General features: G+C 38.8%; 2 protein-coding genes across 2 annotated transcripts in view; one reads left to right on the top strand and one right to left on the bottom strand.

The window, feature by feature from the left end:
* Positions 1-2103, top strand: part of LOC131450069 (uncharacterized) — a 2840-nt gene extending 737 nt beyond the window's left edge. The window contains exons 1-2 of the mRNA XM_058622185.1: positions 1-1808; positions 2051-2103. The exon at positions 1-1808 is cut by the window's left edge and continues 737 nt beyond it. Coding sequence (XP_058478168.1) covers positions 1-1600 — 1600 coding nt within the window. The 3' untranslated portion in view covers positions 1601-1808; positions 2051-2103. The remainder of the gene's footprint in view (positions 1809-2050) is intronic.
* Positions 2104-9620: 7517 nt separating this feature from the next.
* On the bottom strand, positions 9621-20714 carry LOC131450064 (uncharacterized). Its single transcript, XM_058622180.1, has 13 exons — positions 20143-20714; positions 19903-20006; positions 19548-19817; positions 19310-19403; positions 19076-19143; positions 18626-18856; positions 18475-18516; positions 18239-18358; positions 18062-18118; positions 17933-17974; positions 17689-17730; positions 17395-17457; positions 9621-17260 (listed from the first exon to the last, which is right to left on the bottom strand). Exons 1-13 carry the CDS (start codon positions 20273-20275, stop codon positions 9737-9739), a joined length of 8790 nt encoding a protein of 2929 aa, XP_058478163.1. The 5' UTR covers positions 20276-20714; the 3' UTR covers positions 9621-9736.
* Between the last annotated feature and the right edge of the window lie 2622 nt (positions 20715-23336).

The raw sequence follows: 23336 nt of genomic DNA, 5'->3' as shown, positions 1-23336 counted from the left end.
AAAGTCACCACAAAGAAAAGTTCTTTTAGAACAAATTAGAAGGAAAGGAGATTTTAAGCACAATGTGAGGGTCCTGGCTGAAGGCAAAGGACAGATAGTAACTGTAAAGCAGCCGTCTCATAAAACATCTGCATGGCACTATTTGCCTTGTAAATTCTGCTACGGCATGTTTTCTAGGACTGATTTGTGGAGACACCAGGGATCATGTAAACTTAAAACCAGCAGTGAGACAGACAACAAGAGAAAGACCAGAGGGGCAGTACAGAGTGTTTCAGCACGCCTGCTTCCTATAATGGCTTCATCTAGTGGATGTCAGGCTATTATTAATAAAATGAGACAGGATGACGTGTCCTTCCACATCAGGGGCGATTCATTGATCTGCAACTATGGGGAATCACTTTATGCAAAACATGGTCGTGTGAAGTCCAAGCACAACTATATATCTCAAAGAATGAGGGAGCTTGGTAGATTCATGTTGACTGCCAAAGCTATGGACAGTACTGTGAGGACTTTGGAAGACATATGTGTCCCCAAGAAATTTCTGCTTGTGGTCAATGCAGCCAAGAAATTAACAGAATTCAGTCCAAGCAAAAATGAATATGGGAAACCCTCAACAGCAGTGAGAGTGGGATTCTGCCTGAAAGGAGCAGTGGAGGTGTTGATTGGGCAAAGTCTCATGAACGATGATGACCTGGCAGAAAAAAAGGCAAAAAAGTTTTTGGAGCTGTTGGAAAAAAATTGGAAAACTCATGTTGCGGTATCTGCTCACCAGAGCATGCAGGAGAAGAGGTGGAACAAACCCGATGACATTCACCTCACAAAAAATGTCATGGCACTTAGAGATCATCTCAGGATGGTGGAAGACAAAGCCAGAGCTGAACTGGAGCAGCAGCTGAGTTTGACTGCATACAAGGTGTTAAATGAGAGCATTCTGGCACAGCTGATTGTTTTTAATAAGCGTCGTGAAGGAGAAGCATCGCGCTTGACTCTCGAAGCCTACAAAAAAGTCAACACTAATCCTATCAATGAGGACATTTACAGCACTCTGTCTCCTTTAGAGAAGGAACTGAGCAAACAGCTGACTCGCATCGAGGTCCGAGGAAAAAGAGGGAAGAAGGTTCCTGTTTTTTTCACACACAGGATGATGGAGTCAATCCAAGTGTTGTTGAAATGGAGAGATGAAGCTGGTGTTCCCACTGAAAATCCCTACCTCTTTGCCAGAGCTGGTGTGCTGACGAACATACGTGGCTGCGACTGTCTGCGGAAATATGCAGAGGAGAGCAAAGCAGAAAACCCTGAGCTCCTCAGGTCAACTAAACTAAGAAAACAGGTGGCCACACTTTGCCAGCTCCTGGATCTTGACGAACAAGAGCTGGAACAAGTTGCTCGGTTCATGGGTCATGACATCAGAGTTCACCGGGACTTTTACAGACAGACTGACAAAACCTTTCAGATAGCAAAGATTAGCAAGCTTTTGTTTGCTATGGAACAAGGCAGTAGCACCTTAACAGGGAGGAACTTTAACACACTCCATCCCTCTGTGTCTGGTATGTATGTACACACACTGTTGTTTTTATGTACACACCATGTTGTTGTGTAACAGCTGTCTGTGTTGTTGTTTTTTGTCAACACCTATAGCTGGACACTAGTTTGATAAATACACAAACTACATATTTCTACCTGTACAGAATTGTTTCTTTAAAATACTCTGTATTAATATTTGACTGTTGGCTTTTTCTCAGGTGAAAGTCCCACACCGACACAGAGTCATGTGACCTCTCCGATAGAAACAGATGAAGAGGATGAAGGTAAGGTTTGAAAAACTAAAAACTCACTCTATTTTTATCTTGTCTCTGTTAGAGCTTCAGCAATTCATTCATTCACTTTCAAAAAGTGTATTAAAGGTTATAATATTTGCTTGTCAAATGTAAGAATAATGTCTGAGTTACAAATGAAATGTTTTTACTATTTTCAGTTGTTTTTCTCACATACAGTGAATTCCTTTCACACACATACGGAATAATGTCTGTGGGTTTGTTTGTTTTGTCAGATAAAGGTCGTGACCTCTGTTCCCCTGCCCCCTGCAGTGAGGATGATGGTGAGTTGTTTGTTTTCATGGATTTTATATAAAAAAAAAAACTTCAGGAGTGATACTTTTCTCTTAAGTGTATGAATTACTTGTCATAATTATCATTGTTATTATTGTTTATAATTATTATTTTAAAAACAGGTCTTATTTGTGTACAATATCTTTCTTTATGTCCCAATATCTTTATTATTCATTATTTTTTCAACAATTGTTTAATAATGTTTACACATGAACCTCCACTGATGTGTGTTTATGGATTTTTATGTGTTTCTGTTGTAGATGAGAACCTGAGTTTCAGTCAGAAACCTTCTCAGAAGAAAAGAAAGAAGTCTGTGAAAGCAAGAGGTCATTTCCTGTGAACTTGACAAACATACTTTGACTTCACTTACTCCACAGATTAATAAAATATCTTTGTTTTTTTTTTTTCAGACAAAAGCTCTAACCTCATCTCTAAAAAGAGACATGCCCCCTGCCCTGAGGATGATGATGATGATGATGGTGAGTTTTGTGTGTTTTAATCAGGAAATCTATAAGAACTATGTAAGGGAGACTGTGACCACACACACACACACTCACATACAGACCCTCCATCCACCCAGTTCCTACCACTTTATCCTCCACATGAGGATTGTGGGCTTCTGTAAGATATTTAAGTAAAAAGTTAAGGTTTTGATTAGGCCTTATATTACAATTCAGTTTCACTGTTCATCTTCAATCATCACTCTGTGTCTGAAGTGTGGACAAGGACGTGTCCTTGTGATCTCTGTGTCTTTTCAGACTGACTTTAGTTAATTAATTAACATTATTTGGTAACACTGTCAAACCATCACAACACAAGACAGTGAATGACAGCAGAGAGAAAGGCGGGGCTATGACATCACTGTTTTGTGTTCACAAGTAATGTAGTGCAGTAGTGTATTTTTTTGTGGTTTCTTATCTGTAATCTTTTTGTTTTGTTTGATTTTCAGACCAAGGTCCTGAACTCTTCCACCCTAGAAAGAGACCTACCCCCTGCAGTGGGTTAGGGTTGGATGGACATACAGATAATTGTAAGTTATGGGAGTTTGTTTGTTTTATTCTCTGAAATTTGAACACGAGTAGCCAAATGAAATACACATGACCCTGACTATTCTGACCAGAGATCTACATAATAAAGGGTAGATGTTTCGTCTGCACTGCTGGCCAGTGGAGTGGAATTTCGGCACAAGGGCGACCATCTTGCCAGAGTCAGCTCGCTCACCCATAACATGTGTTATAGAGGTACATGGACACATGTTATGGTTCTTTAAAAAGTCCATGTACCTCTACAACACATGTTACGGTCATTTAAAAAGTCCATGTACCTCTATAACACATGTTATGGTTCTTTAAAAAGTCCATGTACCTCTATAACACATGTTATGGTTCTTTAAAAAGTCCATGCACCACTACAACACATGTTATGGTTCTTTAAAAAGTCCATGTACCTCTATAACACATGTTATGGTTCTTTAAAAAGTCCATGTGCCACTACAACACATGTTATGGTCATTTAAAAAGTCCATGCACCTCTACAACACATCTTATGGTTCTTTAAAAAGTCCATGCACCACTACAACACATGTTACGGTTCTTTAAAAAGTCCATGCACCACTGCAACACATGTTACGGTTCTTTAAAAAGTCCATGCACCACTACAACACATGTTATGGTTCTTTAAAAAGTCCATGTACCTCTACAACACATGTTACGGTCATTTAAAAAGTCCATGTGCCACTACAACACATGTTATGGTCATTTAAAAAGTCCATGCACCTCTACAACACATGTTATGGTCATTTAAAAAGTCCATGCACCACTACAACACATGTTATGGTTCTTTAAAAAGTCCATGCACCACTACAACACATGTTACGGTTCTTTAAAAAGTCCATGCACCACTACAACACATGTTACGGTTCTTAAAAAAGTCCATGCACCACTACAACACATGTTATGGTTATTTAAAAAGTCCATGTACCTCTACAACACATGTTACGGTCATTTAAAAAGTCCATGTGCCACTACAACACATGTTATGGTCATTTAAAAAGTCCATGCACCTCTACAACACATCTTATGGTTCTTTAAAAAGTCCATGCACCACTACAACACATGTTACGGTTCTTTAAAAAGTCCATGCACCACTGCAACACATGTTACGGTTCTTTAAAAAGTCCATGCACCACTACAACACATGTTATGGTTATTTAAAAAGTCCATGTACCTCTACAACACATGTTACGGTCATTTAAAAAGTCCATGTGCCACTACAACACATGTTATGGTCATTTAAAAAGTCCATGCACCTCTACAACACATGTTATGGTTCTTTAAAAAGTCCATGCACCTCTACAACACATGTTAAGGTCATTTAAAAAGTCCATGCACCACTACAACACATGTTATGGTTCTTTAAAAAGTCCATGCACCTCTACAACACATGTTATGGTCATTTAAAAAAGTCCATGCACCTCTACAACACATGTTATGGTCATTTAAAAAGTCCATGTACCTCTACAACACATGTTATGGTTATTTAAAAAGTCCATGTACCTCTACAACACATGTTACGGTTCTTTAAAAAGTCCATGCACCACTACAACACATGTTTTGGTTATTTAAAAAGTCCATGTACCTCTACAACACATGTTACGGTCATTTAAAAAGTCCATGTGCCACTACAACACATGTTATGGTTATTTAAAAAGTCCATGTACCTCTACAACACATGTTATGGTCATTTAAAAAGTCCATGCACCTCTACAACACATGTTATGGTCATTTAAAAAGTCCATGCACCACTACAACACATGTTATGGTTCTTTAAAAAGTGAGGATGATGGTGAGTTGTTTGTTTTCATGGATTTTATATATAAAAAAAAACTTCAGGAGTGATACTTTTCTCTTAAGTGTATGAATTACTTGTCATAATTAGGGTTCGAGCAACAAGGTTGCAAGAACCCTATTGAAACTGGAAGGATTATTATTATTATTAGGGTTCGAGCAACTTGGTTGCAAGAACCCTATTGTAATCGCTAGAGTTATTAGGGTTCGAGCAACTTGGTTGCAAGAACCCTATTGAAACTGCGAAGATTATTCTTATTATTATTATTTTTCCTCTAAATGAATCGCCTTTTTGAGGCCCTGAACATGCCCTAAAACTCACCAATTTTTGCAAGCACATCAGACCTGGTGTAAATTTACGTTTATTAGTGTTTCCGGGAATGTGCGTTAAAAAATGAAAGTGGGCGGGGCAAATAACTGCTCCAGCCCCTAAAACTTGTCGTCCTGAGGAGCACGTTTAATGTACATGCACGAAACTTGGTACACGCGTTCCTTGGGTCGGGACGGTCAAAAAACCTAGGCAAGCCTAAGCTCTAAAACGAACAGGAAAGCCGCCATCTTGGATTGAAAGTTCATTTTTTGTTGATTTTGGCCATTTCGCACCATCGGTATTTGAACGAACTTGTCCTAGAGCTTACATGGGATCACGTTCAAACTTGGTGAGGTCACTGTGGACAAGTTCAGGAGCTTACGATGCTTATGGTTAGTTCAAATGTCGCATGGCGTACGAGAAAGGGGCCGGCAAAGTTGATGAAAATTTAAATTTTTCGCCACAGGCAACAAAACTCTTATAACTTTGCGATAGAAGGTCACATCCCTACCAAATTACCTAGGTTTGATGATTGCCCATTGCTGAAGAAGTCTGTGAAAAAACCGTACATTTGTAGGACAGCGCCTCCTTGTGGTAACAGAAAATACAAAAAGTACACAATTTCGGTAATAACTTTTACATAGTTAATCGTATCAAACCCAAAATTTGTGAAAACAATCAAAACACATGATAGATGATGCGTGCTTAATATGATAACAAATCGTTCAACGGTGTTGCTATGGTAACACTGCAAAGTCAGATATTTGTGACAAAAAAACAAACTGCTACAACTTTGCGAATCTGAGTCCAATCTGAACCAAACTTGCTAAGATTGATGATAGTCCGCCCGTGAAGACGCCTATATGAAAATATTCACTTTCAAAAACAGCGCCTCCTGGTGACAGCAGACACTATGACACCTGATATTTGAATGAACTAGTCCTAGAGTTTTTGTGCGATCACCTTGAAAGTTTGTGAGGTCACTGTGAACAAGTTGCCGAGCATAAGTTCCTGAAAGCTTTTTAAAATGTCGCTCGGTGTACGAGATAGGGGGCGCCAAAGTTGGCGTTCATCAATATTTTTTACAACAAGAGGCGAAACTCTTACAACCCGTAAAACTTGTCCTCCTGAGGAGCACGTTGAATGTACATGCACAAAGCTTGGTACTCACGCGTTCCTTAGGTCCAGACGGTCAAAAAAGTCAGCGTAGCCAAACCTCTAAAGCGAACAGGAAACCCGCCATCTTGGATTGAAAGTACATTTTTGGCAGATTTTGGCCATTTCGCACCAATGGTATGTGAACGCACTTGTCATAGAGCTTTAATGGGATCCCCTTCAAACTTTGTGAGGTCACTGTGGACAAGTTGAGGATCTAAAGATATTAAAAGTTATTCAAAATGTCGCATGGTTTTTGAGATAGGGGGCGCCAAAGTTGGCGTTCATTCATATTCTTCACGACAAAAGGCAAAACTCTTATAACCCCTAACACTTGTCCTCCTGAGGAGCACGTTTAATGTACATGCACTAAACTTGGTACTCACGCGTTCCTTAGGTCGGGACGGTCAAAAAATTCAAAGCAGCCTAAGCTCTAAAACGAACAAGAAAGCCGCCATCTTGGATTGAAAGTACATTTTTAGCAGATTTTGGCCATTTCGCACCTATGGTATGTGAACGCACTTGTCATAGAGCTTTGATGGGATCACCTTCAAACTTTGTGAGGTCACTGTGGACAAGTTGAGGATCCAAAGGTATCAAAATCTTTTCATTAAGTATCATGGCGAACAAGAAGAAGGGCGGCAAAGTTGGCGAAAATCACGATTCATCGCAACACACAACAATCTCTTATAACTTTGCCAAGGAAGGTCAGATATTAACCAAACTAGTGACAATCGATGATGGGCCCCTTGCTAAAGATGTTATTGCAAAAACTGTACATTTTGAAAACATCGCCTCCTGGTGGTAACAGAAAATACAACACATTTCACAATTTCAATCACAATTCCGCATATAACTTTTACAGAATTTATTGTAGCAAACTCAAGATAGGAGAAAAAATTTAAAACACATGGTAGATGATGTGTGCAGAATATGATAACAAATCCTTCAACGGTGTTGCCATGACAACACTGCAAAGGTTTCACTCAAAACTCTTATAACTTTGCGATAGAAGGTCCTTTTCCAACCAAATGTGCTAGGGTCTCAAGATGGACCATGGCTGATGAAGTCTATGCAAAAACTGTACATTTTAAAAACAGCGCCTCCTGGTAGAAACAGAAAATACAACAAATTCACAATTCCCTTATAACTTTTACACACTTCTTCACATCATACTCAAAATTTGTGAACAAAAACAAAACACATTGTAGATGATGCGTGCCTAATATGAGAAGAAATCGTTTAACGGTGTTGCCTGGCAAAAATGCAAAGGATTACCTAAACTGAGCGATTCAATTATGCAATACTATTTTTCGCCACATGATGGAGGCATTTGCCTACAAATCTATCAAATCTAACATTTACAGTTTCTCATGCTGTTCTAACAGGGATTGGTGTATCCACTTGAAACTTGATATGTGAGACCTCAGACCCGTCAGGAACATGTCTATAAAGCAGTAATGCCAAAGTCAAATACACGGGGGGCCAAAATAAAAAAAAGTGTGGCGGGTTAAATTTTTATTAAAACTTGCAATTACTGCACATATTGAACCAATACCAATACCAATACCACAGCCTATATTGCACTTAATCATTAAATTAAATTAAATTAAATTAAATTAAATTAAATTAAATTAAATTAAATTAAATTAAATTAAATTAAGCAAAACATAAATAAAATCAGTTGCAATATTTTCTTTTAAGTAAACAGCAAAATGTTATTTTCCTTCAAAGCTCAATGGCAAGATAAATGCAAAAATGAAACAGCATGTGTTACAAAACAAATCAGTGTGCTGCTCTGATCCTCACCAATGTCTGTCTTTTATAATAAAATTAGAAGTTAGTGCAAACTTGAAAAAGTGCAAAACAGTTGCATGTTTCATAGTGCTTTCTTAAGTTATATTCTTTCATAACGACACACTGTCTCCACACACAAGACACACAGGCTTTCCTTTTACTTCGGTGAACATTATTCTGCCTCCCACATGTCTTGAAACCCCATGTTTTCAGTCATACATTGTCCAATCTGCACCAAATTTGGTATGTGACACCTCAGACCCGCCCTGAACATGTCTGTAAAACGTGACCTCTCCACAGGAAGGAGACACGCCCGAAACACGTTTACGGACAAACCTTTCACCCAACAGGAAGTCGGCCGTTTTAAACAGGATGTGCTCTCTGACTTTGCTGCTGGGGACATTGAGCAAAGACTTAAGACTTCAGTACATCTGTTTGACATAACAGATTGTACAAAACTCATTTAATATAACGCTCTTATGTTGAGTGTGCATAATTATCATGTATGAAATATGAATATAAAAACACTTTTGCAACACAAACATGCAGAACACTGATTTTGCTACACTTCAAGAAAATGTATGACATAGCCAAAAAAACAACCAGGAAATTGAAAGGAGTAAGATTTCACAAACTTTTATTTTGATTGCAAAATAAAAACAGCCATAATTTCTGACATACTTAATACTTCAGTAAGTGTAATACACATAGTAGTGAATTCCAACAGTTCACACATTGAGCAACAGTGGAGAGAACTCCACTGTTTAAAAAGTTTAAGAACTTTTAAACAGGAAGATATCTCAGACAGAACCAGAATCAAACATGTGCAGCCATCTGCCTTGAATGGTTGGGGTGGAAAAGTGAAAGAGGTTACAGGGGAGAAGTGGGGGGGCAAAAAGAGGGGAAGACAAAGTTATAATGGAGGAGCAGGGTAGAAAGAAGAGAGAGAGACATAGACATACATAGACAAACAGCAAATACATGACAGTGTGGCTAAGTTGGACATATATGTCATTTATTTATTAACAGTAACATAATTGTTTTATTACATTATCTTCATGATGTGACATAAATACAAATTCAAATAAATTCATACACAATCACAACATACAACCCAGAATACACGGGTATCTGCACAGCAAAACAAATAGGTAATTAAATAGGTAAAAACAACAATATCATTACACTAACAACAATATCAATACAACAGCAATTTCATAGTGTATTAACACATTTTATACAAAAAACACAACAGCAATTCATGTATAGCAATAACACATTTCATACCACAAATACAACAGCAATTTCATAAACAGCAATCACACATTACATACAACAAATATAACAGCAATTTCATATACAGCCATAAGACATCTCATACATTTCACACATTTAAATTCATAATATAGCAACACATGCCCACAAACTATTAATCAAAGAGACTAAAAACAACTAAAACATTGATTATTCCAGTTGTCATGTTGGGTCAAGCACCCACAATGTGGAGGCATAAACTGCAATCACTTCAATAAACATAAGACCGCCTCATGATCACTAAAGTATGTAGGCAGCACTAATGATTCTGCCCCATTATCTGCTCTTTTAACGTAAATGTGATCAATTAAAGTGCCCCTCTCTGTTGTTGCTTTTGTTACAATTTGCATATATCCTTTTGCTGTTAAAAGTGGACAAGTTGCTGATGATTTCAAAATATCATCATTAAAGTCTCCCATGACTGCAATGGTTCCATTTACTGAATCCAACCAATCAAGAAAGTTGCCTAAATGTTTCTTAAATAATGTCATGGGATAACATGGTGGTCGATATATAACTGCAATAACAAGATTATGTGAAGTAAATTTGGACACTATGCACTCCAAATTAAAAGGAGGAACTTCTTTTATTTCATATTCTGTGTTTGTTGCAATATAAATGCCAACACCACCATGTAGTTGATCTTTTAATGTAACTAGTCTGGGGTCATCACTACTGTAAGATGAACTGCGTGAGCAACCATAAAAACTATAACCCTCAATATTTATTGATTCCATTGAAAAATCTGCTGCTAACCATGTCTCTGTGACAGCAATACAGTTCAGCTGTAACTGCTGTGTACACAACACCAAATCTGGCACATGTCGAGTCAATCCCTGCACATTCATCAAAAAAACACCAAACCTGCTTGCCCTCAATTGCTGCTCTAATAAACTATCAACTAAGAATGGAGACATTGTTTGGATTGCATCTTTAATGTCACCCCTACAATAAATCTTCTTCTCGTCAAACTGTTCAATGATCAAGCCTGACAAACTCCTGACTCGACTTAAAGCAACATATGCCTGTCCAGCTGCAAATATCTTGTCAAAACAAACAACAACATTATTTACTGTTATGCCCTGAACTTTGTGTATTGTACACGCCCATGCTAACTTAAGTGGGTATTGACGTCTCAAACCACCTTTCTTACAAGCTCTCTCCTCCTCTGGAGCAATAGCTGTAGAACCTGCAACATCAGCTGAAACACTTGGTGATTGTCGTCTCCTCTCTGCACCTACATTCTCATCATCAAATTTAACATAAACCTTTATTGGAAACTGAACACCCTCTGATTTGACAATACGTGTTACAACACCACAAGCTCCATTCACCAGGCCATCACTCACATCAACATTTTGGCACAACATCACACGTGCACCCTCACCTAACAACAACTGTTCAGCCAAATAAGTATTCTTAGCTTTAGCATGATGGCCTTGAATTAACTCTAATTTCCCTGTTCTCCTGTTGTTCTGAAAATCCTGAGCTTCAATAGTGACATAGTCACGACACACATCATACAAACGCTGAATATTATGTGCATTGACTTGTTGATTTGTCGCATAAATGTGTAAAACTGAGCTGACTTCACCAGTTTCACAATGTTTTAAAGTGTCAACATCACTTCTTAACATTGGTGTCCCTTTGCTATGAGTCCTGACCCTGTTCAACAATTCTGCAAACGCACTGTCTTTCTGCCTGATTACTTCTGTTAAATGCACAACTGAAAACAAAGACCACAAGTCAATATTCAAGTCCTCCACATACAGGGGTTTTCCTCTTACTGGAGGTAACTGGTAAAAATCTCCGACAGCAATGACACAAATGTTTCCAAATGGGAGGTTACCACTCTGTTTCATTTGCCGTAATCTACCGTGAATATATGCCAAAAGATTGGCATTTACCATTGAGATTTCATCAATTATCAAAATTTGCAAATCAGTGAATTTTGCACGGAGAGAATTGATCTTTTCTTCACCTAGTGGACTGTACGGTAAGCGTACATCTACTCCAATACTGAATGTGTGGTGAATTGTTGCTGCATTCAGATTGTATGCAGCAATACCTGTTGGTGCAGTTATTAAAACACTCACATTGTCAGGATTACTGCACAACGGTGATAATAACCTCATTGACTCGTACTGAATAGCTTTGATTAAATGACTTTTACCAGTTCCAGCACCACCTGTAATAAAGACATGTAGAGGAGGTGGATTTTTCCCTGAACACTTATCTAAACACCACTGCCGAGTTTGATAAAAAACACGCATCTGTGTATCATTCAAAGACCTAACCAATGACAAGCCATCACTCCTACACATTACATTGTTCCTTTTTTCTAAATGTTGTACCTGTTCACGATTAACAGCTAAATCTGGAATATGCTCCTGCTGATCAACCTCTGCTTCCTGTCTCTCTGCCATTTCCTCCACAGCCTCTAAACGTTCCAACTCCTGTTCTGGACACAACTGACACCACGCATCTTCTTCCACACCATCTAAATTAATCCTATTTTGAATATCGTCTAACATGTCTGCATCAACTTCAAACCTGCTCCGATTCAAATCAACTACTGACTTTACTGTATGTACAGATCCATCACAAAACAAAACATTACCAATGTCATAAAACTGTTGGAACGTTTCAAAACCCACTGGTTTTAACTGATCATCAACACGATATGGCATGAACAACTGTAATCTACTCAAATGAAACAATTCTGGATTTTTTGTTACTGAGAACCGAGCATAGCGTACTACAGCAGGTTCTGTTCGGACTCTCTTTGTAACAAAACCACAATTGTTGCTCAACGCAATTTTTGTTTTACAGTTTTCGTTTTTACTTAATACCCGATACTCTGAAGCAAATGTTGCAATACACATGTCATTAAATATGCTATCATTGGGCCTGTTCTTATACCTGTCAACCAAACTGGTCATCCACATCTCTTCTGTGTTAATATCATTTGTAGCTGCCCTTTGTTTTAACACATTTAAAGGCAAACTCATCTTTACTACATTCTCCCCTGTTGGTACAAACATGACCTTCCTAGAACACTCCTTCAGATGCATGTTAGTTAACCTATACACTGCTTCCTGAGCACACACATCCCTGTTGTGTAAATAAACACCACCTAGTTTTTTTAGAGCCTCTTTAGCACTAACATTACCATCTTTAGCTGCTTCCCTTTGGGCATTTGATAATAACAACCCCATTTCCTTTTCTGCCTTTGAAATGTATGAAATGATATACACAACACATGCATAGGCATCCACCACATACTGAATGTCCAAGTTTGCATTCCAACACTTCAAAAGTTGCTTATTATACTGATTAACCCACGCCTCTTTCACCTGCCTCTTTAACACTACTTTGGTACCTGTAGTCGTCCGATTGAATGCATCTTCAAATGCTTCCTGAGTTACATTTAAAGTTTCAAACAACTGCTCCACTGTATCAAAGCTCTGATTTTCATCCGACAGTGCTTCCTTAATTTTTGCCAAAATTTCATGAGCCCTTACTTTACGCGCCTTCCTTTCTTCAAAATCACGCTCTTTACATTTAAGGCACACAGCCTCTGTTGAATCAGTTTTTTCACAATTACATTTTTCTATCTCCTCATCAACTTTAACACGACTAATAAATGTTTGTGCAGATGCTGGTCTTGGAAAATTGAAACGACAAACTGTGTTTTTCTTTTTACATGTTTTTGAGTGGCGCTTTGAATGCACCTGCACAGATGACACAATGTCCAATAATGTGTCATCATCAGAGGGTAGTTCACTTGTAACATATTGGTCAATAAACTCAACTACCTCTTCATCTGAGTTTTGGTCAATTAAGGGGGCATTCTCAATCCAAAACAGGCAATGTACATGTGGAGACCCGCGCTGCTGAAATTCAATACGATAAAAATAGTCCTTAATTTTACCTATTGGGTTTGAGGGAGACATAAGGACTTCCCTCAGAAAACAATGCCATCGAAAATCAAACATTCTAGCTGCAGTTACAGGATTACGACGCAACAACTCGCATTTGTCTGCCCACTGTAACTCCTCAGCTGTCTGTTCTCTCCCTTCCTGTTTCAAAATACTACCGAGTAAGTTTGTCCAGCGCATGTCTGCTGCAGAAAATGAACAAAACCACGTGGGTACACCAAGCTGACGCACACAGGCAAGTAAATCACGCTGCGCTGCCTGCCAAAATGAAGGAGTGCCTCTAATAGGCTTAAGGAAACGATAACCATCATCAAACTCTAACAACTTCCTTAAAGACTCCTCATTATTCACCACATCTCTAACTCTTTTAGGAACATGACTTCCTTTGCCTTTCCTCAAAGCTATAGACACATTCGACACAACCTGCTCCAACTCTGACATGTACTGTGCAAAAAAAATATACTCCACATTCTGGGCAAACCTGCCATCAGCATGAAGAATGCGGTTATTGAAATAGCGCGACAATGTCAACCGATGCTCTCTATTGTCATGAAACACAGAATGTCCGTGTGGAAACAACACTGGAAAACATTTAGCTTCATTCTCACGATTAGAAAGTAACTTCACAGGACTGTTACCTTCTGCTGGAGCCACATTAAAAACACCCTCATAATACTGATCAAGTGTTTCCTGACCAATATCTACAGGCATGAGACAAGTGTCCTGAAACATACAATGTTGCTGCCTGTCATGCAACAGTTCATCCTCACCTTCATCCACCTCAGCAGGTGTTTCATCCTTTCCAACACAAACATCACTATCCTGTACTACACTCTCATTCTCTTGTTCGCGACAAAAGTCATTCAGCCAGTCTTCATTAAAATCAACATCTTTATAGTACATGTTATTCTGTTTCAAATACGACAAAGCCTGCCTTATACGCATTGTATCAACATACTGATACTCATAATGTCCTTTATACGTTAGCTTACGCTTGAGTTTCACGCGCAACAAAGACCCCTCCATGTTTGAGCGAGGAAGCAAATTATTTGTCTCCACAATATTTGCTGGGACACACGTCACTGGTCCATGAACACCATTTTGTCCTCCTTTAGGCAATGCCAACACTTTCATAAATGGAATGTGCAACGCTATCAAATGTTGCTCTAAACTGTTCAAACAAGCCAATTCAGGAGGAACATCATGAACATCTAAATTATTAACAACACACTCAGGAGGAATTTGTTTATTATTTATTTTGGAATGACACGTACGACAAATCCACAACTGACCTCTAGGTGACTGTAACAACTGGCATGGACTTACACAAATCTCATTGCATGTATGCAAATATTTATCTGAAATACAGTTGTCTGCAATTAACGCCATGTCGTCACTGTTATTATAATTGCTTCTTTTACAGCTCAAAACCTGATTTTGAAACAACAACCTTTGACACACACAGCACACAAAATCTGGTCCATCCTTAACTTTACACAAAAACTGCTGTATTACAAAATCAAAATCTGCTGCCTTGTTTTTTAACTGCTGCCTTTTCACTTTGTTGACTGCTTTAACACGCAACTGGATCTCTGGATCACTATGATACTTCTTTTTGCTCAGCTCTTTTTTTTTCTGTCTATGTGTTAAATCACTTGTATATTGTACTTTGCTTTTGGCTTTCAAACTCTCTCTATGCTCAACATCTTGCTTGTATTTTATTTTGCTACCTGTTTTAACCACCTCCCTGTGCCTAACATCTTGCTTATATTTTGTTTTGCTAAAGGTTTTAACCACCTCCCTGTGCCTAACATCTTGCTTATATTTTGTTTTGCTAAAGGTTTTAACCATCTCCCTATGCCTAACATTTTGTTTGTACTTTTGTACACTACTCTGATTACATTTGTATCTAACCATTGCATCTTCATGATATCTACGTTTAGACCTTTCTTGACGTTTCAGCTTCTGTAACACATTTTCTTTATATTTAATTGTATTTTGGTAGAAAATTTTCTTTTTCAAATACTTTGAAAAACAATAGTTTGTGTTTGTGGCAGTTGTCTCTACCTCTACATCACAGTGTTGTCTAAGATTGTAGCTTGTTGTAGCCTCACCTACTTTGCAGTAACCATAACAATACTGTGACTGTGGCTGATGAACACAAACAACAGTCTCATAGTGGTTACCACTGACATTATCTAAGTACACTGCCTGACTGGAAAACTGCCTATTCTTACAACTATATTCAAGCCAGCGATCACCCATGTAAGTGAAAATGGAAACTCCTAAACAATCTGCTGCTGCTTGAATCTCAACCTCTGTCGCCCAACTGCCGACATAACGCATCCTTGAATTAATGACATAATCGGACACTGACGAAAACTCACTTCTCAAAATGCTCTCATAAACTGCAGCATTACCTTCTAATTGTTTAACTACAGCTAATCTAATTTTCCTGTGATTCTTTTGTGAACCACACACAGCTTGACTGACTGATCTAAAAAAACAGTTGCCATCACCAACTATTGTGTCCCTTTTGCACGGAGCCCCCAACACACCAACTATTGAAAACACATCGTCGACTTTCTCTGACTCAACATGTAATTTATCACATAAAGCTCGAGCTACATCATTACGAACAGGGTTAAACACCAACTCCTTAACTGTAACCTCACAAACAAATGCTACATCTGAATCAATTGGGTCACTCCTTTTCACCCTCTTTGAAGTACGAGTAGGCATTGGAGTAGCCTTGCGCTTTGCACCAATCTTACATGAAGATGACTGGCTAGCACCACCATCTACTTTGACAGTGACACGAACACCAGCAATCTCAAACAACTTCTGTGTCCCTCTGAATCCTGCAGCAAAACAGCTAACATGCTGAATCAAGTGTTCAAGACTACTAAAATAAACAACAACACTCTTTCCTTTGGGATGCACCATCCCATCTGCACTGCGTGCATGAGAGTCAACAACAGCAAACTGTTCTCCTTCCCTAATAATCCCACAAGTACTGGAGGACAATGTGAAAAAGCATGTGTCATATTCCATACATATCTTTTCCAAACCGTGCCTCAGAGTTGTGAGCACACATGCCTCAATAAGCTCTCCCTCAACCACATTGACATCCCCAGTCACAAAGTCACCATACTCAAACTCATAACTATGGCCACGTCTATCCAACTGCTTTGGTAACTCTGGAATACACGGGATAGTGTGCCCACCACAAATCAAGTTATTGTCACGCAAAGATGTGTAGATCTTGTCACCACAAACAACAGCATCGTCCAGATGTCTCGTTTGCCAAGAAAACACACTCTTGGTCTTATGCATTGCCATGGCAGCCAAACTTACTGCCATACACTGTACACCTCTATATTTAAAACGCTGATCCCCCTGATGAAAGGATCCCCTCACAGAACACACCCCAAAACTTCGCGGCACAGTATCAAAGCACCCAAAAGAAATGGAACCCTCACTGTCTGTATCAGAGATCACTGTGACCTCATCTACACCTGCCCCAACAGACCGTGAACCTTGCGCTAATGGCAAAGTATCAGTCCACCCAAAAGAAATGGAACCCTCACTGTCTGTATCAGAGACCACTATGATCTCCTCTTCACCTGAACTAACAGACCCAGCATCAAACGTTACCGGCAAAGTATCAACATTAGCAGCGACCTTACTTTGGATGAGGTCTGGGGAGCTGTGCATAGGGGGACAGTCTTCAATGGTCACAGGTGATGGTCCACTCATCACCTCCACAACATCTGCAGCTGCAACCTGCTACAAAACACACTGAATGTTAGACTCACCATGACTTCACAATAACTTCATCAATATGTTACAACTGCCACAATGTTTGAGCACTATCAACACTAACTAAATATTATAAAATCATAATCTAAATAATGACAAACCTGCTGAGAAGTACGCCTCTTCTTGAAGACAATGCGTCTGCGGGGACGCTCCACAGGGACCTCCTGATGAAAAAAAAACAATCAATCTTGTTACACATTATAACACAGCTGTATCTGTACATTTATAACAGCCCGGACTTGTGATACTTTTCAGGGAATCAAATATTGGAAAATTCAACATTTGCATATGCAAGTCAATCTTGACCATCAACTACTAATATAAACAGTGAAATTTGTTTTAACTTATTTAAGAGCAGAATACATTTATATACATTTCACACAATCTGCCCTTACCTCCACAGCCTTGGGCACTCCAGGCCAATCCCCCACCTCCACCTGAGACAAAAACAAAAAAGAACACAGCAAACACATTAACTGCATGCTCTTCCACAATTCACTGCCCAACACCAGAGATAAAATGTAACACGCTCAACCAGCTGGTTCCCACAGCCCTTCCAACTTACAGTATGAATAAAATAACAAGGTGTTGCATAATCCATTCATAAAATTATACAACTTTCACACAATGTGCACTTACCGACACAGCCTTGGGAAGTTCAGGCCACTCCTCCACCTTCACCTTAGAAAAAAAACAGCAAACAAATTACTTCCATGTTCTTACACAATTTACTGTGAAACACTAGAAAACAAATACAACGTCTCAAACCTTCTGTTTCCCACAGCTCTTCTTTGGAGCAAAAGGGCTCCTAGGACGCTTGACCCCCTAAAAGAATAATAACAAAATGCTTAAATTGCAACAACTTCAAATAATGACATCAGTCTTGACAGTTCATTTTTCCAAATTGAATCATTGGCTAATAAACACTCTTTGCATGCACATTACCGTTGGTCCCTTGGCAGAAGTACTGGGCTCCTTCTGATCAAGATTGCCCGGACGGACACTGTCCATCATCTCCAACATTGGTGGGCTGAACCACACAGGAGTGAGAGGGATGTAACAATCCTTGTGAGACAAAAAAGAAAGAATTTTAGTCACAACTTCCGTTGAGAAAACATACAGATAGATACATCAATCAATAAACATAGCTATCAAAAGGTGAATTAAAAAACAAAACATACCCTGAGCTGAACCTTCCCTCCCTTAGGGGGCGAGCTGCTCCCCTGTAATGAAAAATATAATTTTATACAAGTACATTTTGACCATTTGTGCAGTGAATTGCTTGGAAATGTTTCTGTTTCTCCTAAAACACAGAGTGTGCAACTCGTTTACCGTCCTGCGTGGTTCAACCACCTTCCAATCCAATGGGTTGTGCAACGGACGTGGAGAGCGGGCCTCTCCAACCACAACCAACCTCGGAGCCAGACGAGGAGCAGGAGCAGGAACAGCTGGCAACATGCTACGCGACTCCTCCTGTGCAACAGCCATGGCTAGCTCCAGACTGGATTTGTCGCATAGCAATGTCACCAGCGTCCTCATCCCAGATCCATCACTCAGGTGCACCTGCAAAAATATGAGATCAAACTCAAATTAACAGCACTGTCAATACTGTTGCTAATCTGCAAAACAAACTTTGTCAGATCAACTTATTAATAATAATAATAATAATGATGATAATAATAATAACACATTTCATTTATACAGTGCTTTAACAAACTCTGGAAAAAAAATAGTATATATGTAAAGGTAAGAAAGGACAATAAACAAATCATTTCCACTTACCCCATCCCAACTCCACAGGTCACGCTGGCTGAGAGGAAAGAACTCTGCAATAGAGTAGTACCTCACACCTAAACAAACAAATATAATGTTTGTTTAAATAAAATAAAATCTGTTTGCATCATATTAATTTAAAAACATTCTGAATGTGACAGAAATGATCTTTCTCCATATGCCATAAAAGCCAATGACACGTACAACTTGAATTAGACTGAACTAAATATTTTTTGGCCATACCCTTGCGTGCAGCCACACGGTGAAACTCCTGGCGAAAAAGTTCCTGCAAGTCCTGATCCACGTTCCGGCGCGGAGGGAAGTCCAGGACAAACAACTATAACAACACATAACATTATTTAAAAACAAGCAATATAATAATCACAAACATGCATTGAAATAAAAAGAAATGATCTACAACAGCCTATAAAGCCACATTCATTATGATTGGAAAGACGTGAACATATTAAAATAATCTTGCCTTCGGCCACCGAGACAAGGCACTGGTGAGAAGCTCCTCAAAGTCCACTGCAGCCTGATCCAAAGTCCCCTTAGTCAAGTTGTTGCTGGGTGCAAGAACACAAACAAGGTCAGGTGTCCTGGGAAGGACTGCACTCACCATCTCAGTCCTCAGGTCCTTGGCGTCAGCCCCTGGCGTTGACATGAGACCAAAAGAAAGCTGCTTGTGCGAAATCTTCACATGGCCATCAACAATGGCGCGCAGGTGGGAATCACCGACAAAAAGAACAAACTATAACAATAGAAAAGATTTATTTAAGAACATTAATAACTACGCCTCACATAAATAATTATGTTTGTAAATTCAAAATCAATACCTTCTTGTCAGGTGACTCGGCTGGGATGATCATCTTGTGACTCCTGCCAGTCAGGGGTGAAACTGGCCAGGTGCTCACACGGTGGCGACGACCAGTACCACGACCTAGATAAAAAGATAAAACATTAAAATAGAAGAACACATCACCCAAATACATTGTGCACGTACAAAATACATTAAAGACACTGAACATGACCACATGCACTCTCCAAAGAATTAAAGAAAACAGGTGAACACATACGTGAGGGACCACGTGTTGGTGGTGGGAAGCAAGTGGTGGGGACCAGAGGCGCAGATGCCACCACTGCTGCCAGGCGTTCCTCCATGCTCTTCTTGGCCGCGATGGAACGGTTGTGCTTCTTCAGGCGAGGCATCTTCACCTAACCAATAGAAATACAAAAACTCACACAGAAACAGTAAAATATATACCAGAAAACAGTTGTATTAAACGAACGAAATAATTTAAACCAATTCCTGTTCCTCTGTAACTTTGTGACGTCCCTGGAAATTCAATCCACTGTAAAAAAAACAAAAAAACACATACAATTGTAAAAAGCACAATCACAACATCACTCCCTTTACTCCCTTTTGTGAGATTCCCATACAAGCACTCAAACACACAGTTACAGACTGTTACACTTCCAGCATGTTGTTATTGTTCCTCATAATATGATCATAACTGTGTTGGATTACTATGTCGACTGTACTTTAATAATAATTTATGGTTATAAAGCTTAGTATAAATATAGGACTTAATAACAATTACTTTTAACTGGCTACTGCCTAGGTGCAGTACCCAGAGTGAGTGTTTCCAGGGATTCCAAAATGTTTTTCTCATGCTGTAATAAGCCACTGTGTGTTTTCAGAACGTTATGTGACTACATTATTATTAGCTAGGTAACTCAGTATTGTTGTTTTAAAAAGCAAATGTTACACATATCCAAACCTGTATTCAATCAGAAGCTCGTATTATAAGCTGTAAGGGGAGCAATATGAATAACAAACCGCCTGATGTGCAGGTCAATTGCTAAGCTGTTAAGGGCCTTAAGCATAATTGGTCAAGGTAAAGGGAACAATGACAAAGCTGATGTGCTTTAATAATGTGCGAATGACGCAGCTTTGTCAATGAAGCATTGACTGTGATGCTAATAATTTGGTAACTCCCTGAACACATCATCCTCATTCAGTTCAACAAGCGGAACCTATCTCTACACACACCATTTAAAAGTAGACAAGCTTTGTCTACTTTTGAGGCAATTCCCAACACTTACCTGACACCCCCCCCCAAACACAGTCAGTACAGTTTTGCGAAATTCTCACACAAACAATCAAACAACCACAGTCCCACACTGTTTCACCTTGTACACGTTCTTATTGTTCCTAATAATATGATCATGAATCTGCTGGTTTACTGTACCAACTGTACTTACTAATTTACAGCCATAATGTACTATTTTTAATAAACTTAGTATAAATTTAGGACAAAACAACAGTTACAGCCAGAGTGAGTGTTTTCAAACATACTGGTGGTATACAGTAATATTTTGTTTTGATTTCTGGTCATTGTTTTCAACCTGATCCCAACAACACAGCACTGGCAGAGTTTCATGTTTCCAGGACAACTAACCCGGAAAAAACGCATGTGACATCATGATTACATGACCACCGATTGTCAAAATAAGTTTCAGACGTAATGCTACGCCTTAAAAACAGATTGTCACCCATGAGATCCTCAAACGTGGGCTATATAAAAGTCTACAGCTGTGGAATGGAATAACTAGTTCTTTTGGTGTGTGACTGTGGTGGACGCAAATGAAACTTGGGCATGATGGGTAACAGCACTGCCCCTGCCCAAGGGCTATGCTCTATGCAGAGCTTAAAATACATCCATGCGCACACCGCAAAAATATTGTTCAAACATAAAAACTGAAACAAAAACACACATCCCCCTAACTGTATTTGTGATACAAATAATGAGACTTATTTAAATTACTCCCGTCTGCTTTGAACCGTGTATAAAAACAAACTGCATCTAACACGTTAGCCATTTTTACAGCCATGCTAGATGCAAACAAAGACAAGGTCACCGGAAAGCAAAACAGTGGTAACATTCTTTTAATTTAATCTGTTCATTGGCATCGTTCTCTCTGGCCATGTAAACAAAGAGCTATGTGAACTGATATGCCAACAGCACTTACCTAGAATTATCCGCTGGTTCTGCTGATGAAGTCCAGTACACACAAAGAAGAAAGACCTTTCAACCGTTGAAGAGACTTTGAAAAAGATGAAATTCGCTCAAGTGCAGTCCACTGAAAGCCAAGGCCAAGTAGAACCACGTGCTGTGTAGAAACTACACAACTGAAGGGCACAGTCCTAACAGAGCTGAGTTTTACCTGACAGACGTGGTAATAGACCAATCACAGACAAGTTAGGGGAAAAGAGGCGTGGTTTAAAATGCACCAATCAAAAACTGGTTATAAGAAATGAACACAAGTGTAAGTCATTTTCTGTAGCATTTATTGTCATACTTTTTTTCCTCCAAATGTGAAAATAAGAAAATAATTTTCCAATTCCTTTACTTTAGCATAGTTTTCATTTGTGACCTGCCAAAACAAAACCAGCAACTACTTGATGATCAGACTCCTATGGTTATCTATAAAACAAAACAAACTATACTCATTCTCACTTCATTGCTTAATATTTGTATATTGTTTCCATTTCCAGATTGTCTACTTGATTATTGTATTATTTTATTTAATATTTTATTTCATTCCATCTCATTGCCTATTTACCTGTTTATTTATATCCTTATCTTATGCCTTGTTTCCACTGCTGTATAACTATTTTTCTTTGCATGGAGCATTTAGACGACAAAAAAATTTCACTCAAGGAAAATAAAGTATTCTGATTCTTATTGGCCCACAAAAAGTTGGGTTTTCTTCATGCTGGACACTGTATTTAATAGTCCACTGTGCGTTTTGCAACATTATGGCTACATTATTATTAGCTAGCTCAGTATTGTTGTTTTAAAAAAATGTTACGCACATTGAAACTTGTGTTCAGTCAGAACACTGCAATACAAGCTGTAACAGGAGCATGTGAGCATCAGCTGTTCATATGAATAACAAACCAACCTGATGTGCAGGGCGGCTCACAGGTAAAGGGAACAATGGCAAAGCTGATGTGCTTGAATAATGTGTGAAAAACACAGCTTTGTATATAACGCATTGACTGTGATGCTAATGATTCAGAAACTCTCTGAACACATCATCCTCAATCAGCTCATTCAACAACAGACTGAACCACCACACCAACAATGACACACTTTAATGTATTTTTTATGATATTAGAAATGTGTATCTATATTTTATCCTTCTAACTATGATTATACTACATTTCTTGTTTCCCATTTTTATGACAAATATACTCATGTTT

Source organism: Solea solea, unplaced genomic scaffold, assembly GCF_958295425.1.
Source record: "Solea solea unplaced genomic scaffold, fSolSol10.1 scaffold_41, whole genome shotgun sequence".
NCBI classification, from domain to species: Eukaryota; Metazoa; Chordata; class Actinopteri; order Pleuronectiformes; family Soleidae; genus Solea; species Solea solea.
This window is presented reverse-complemented; position numbering and strand designations above follow the sequence as displayed.

What these genes read in the sequence shown, in the direction of transcription:
- LOC131450064 (XM_058622180.1), bottom strand. Translation starts at nt 20,275, where the DNA reads ATGCCTCGCCTGAAGAAGCACAACCGTTCCATCGCGGCCAAGAAGAGC. An exon ending in AGAGCTGTGGGAAACAGAAG is followed by an intron (nt 17,975 to 18,061) that starts GTTTGAGACGTT and finishes TTTTTTTCTAAG; the next exon opens with GTGAAGGTGGAGGAGTGGCC. An exon ending in AACTTCCCAAGGCTGTGTCG is followed by an intron (nt 17,731 to 17,932) that starts GTAAGTGCACAT and finishes TTTTTGTCTCAG; the next exon opens with GTGGAGGTGGGGGATTGGCC.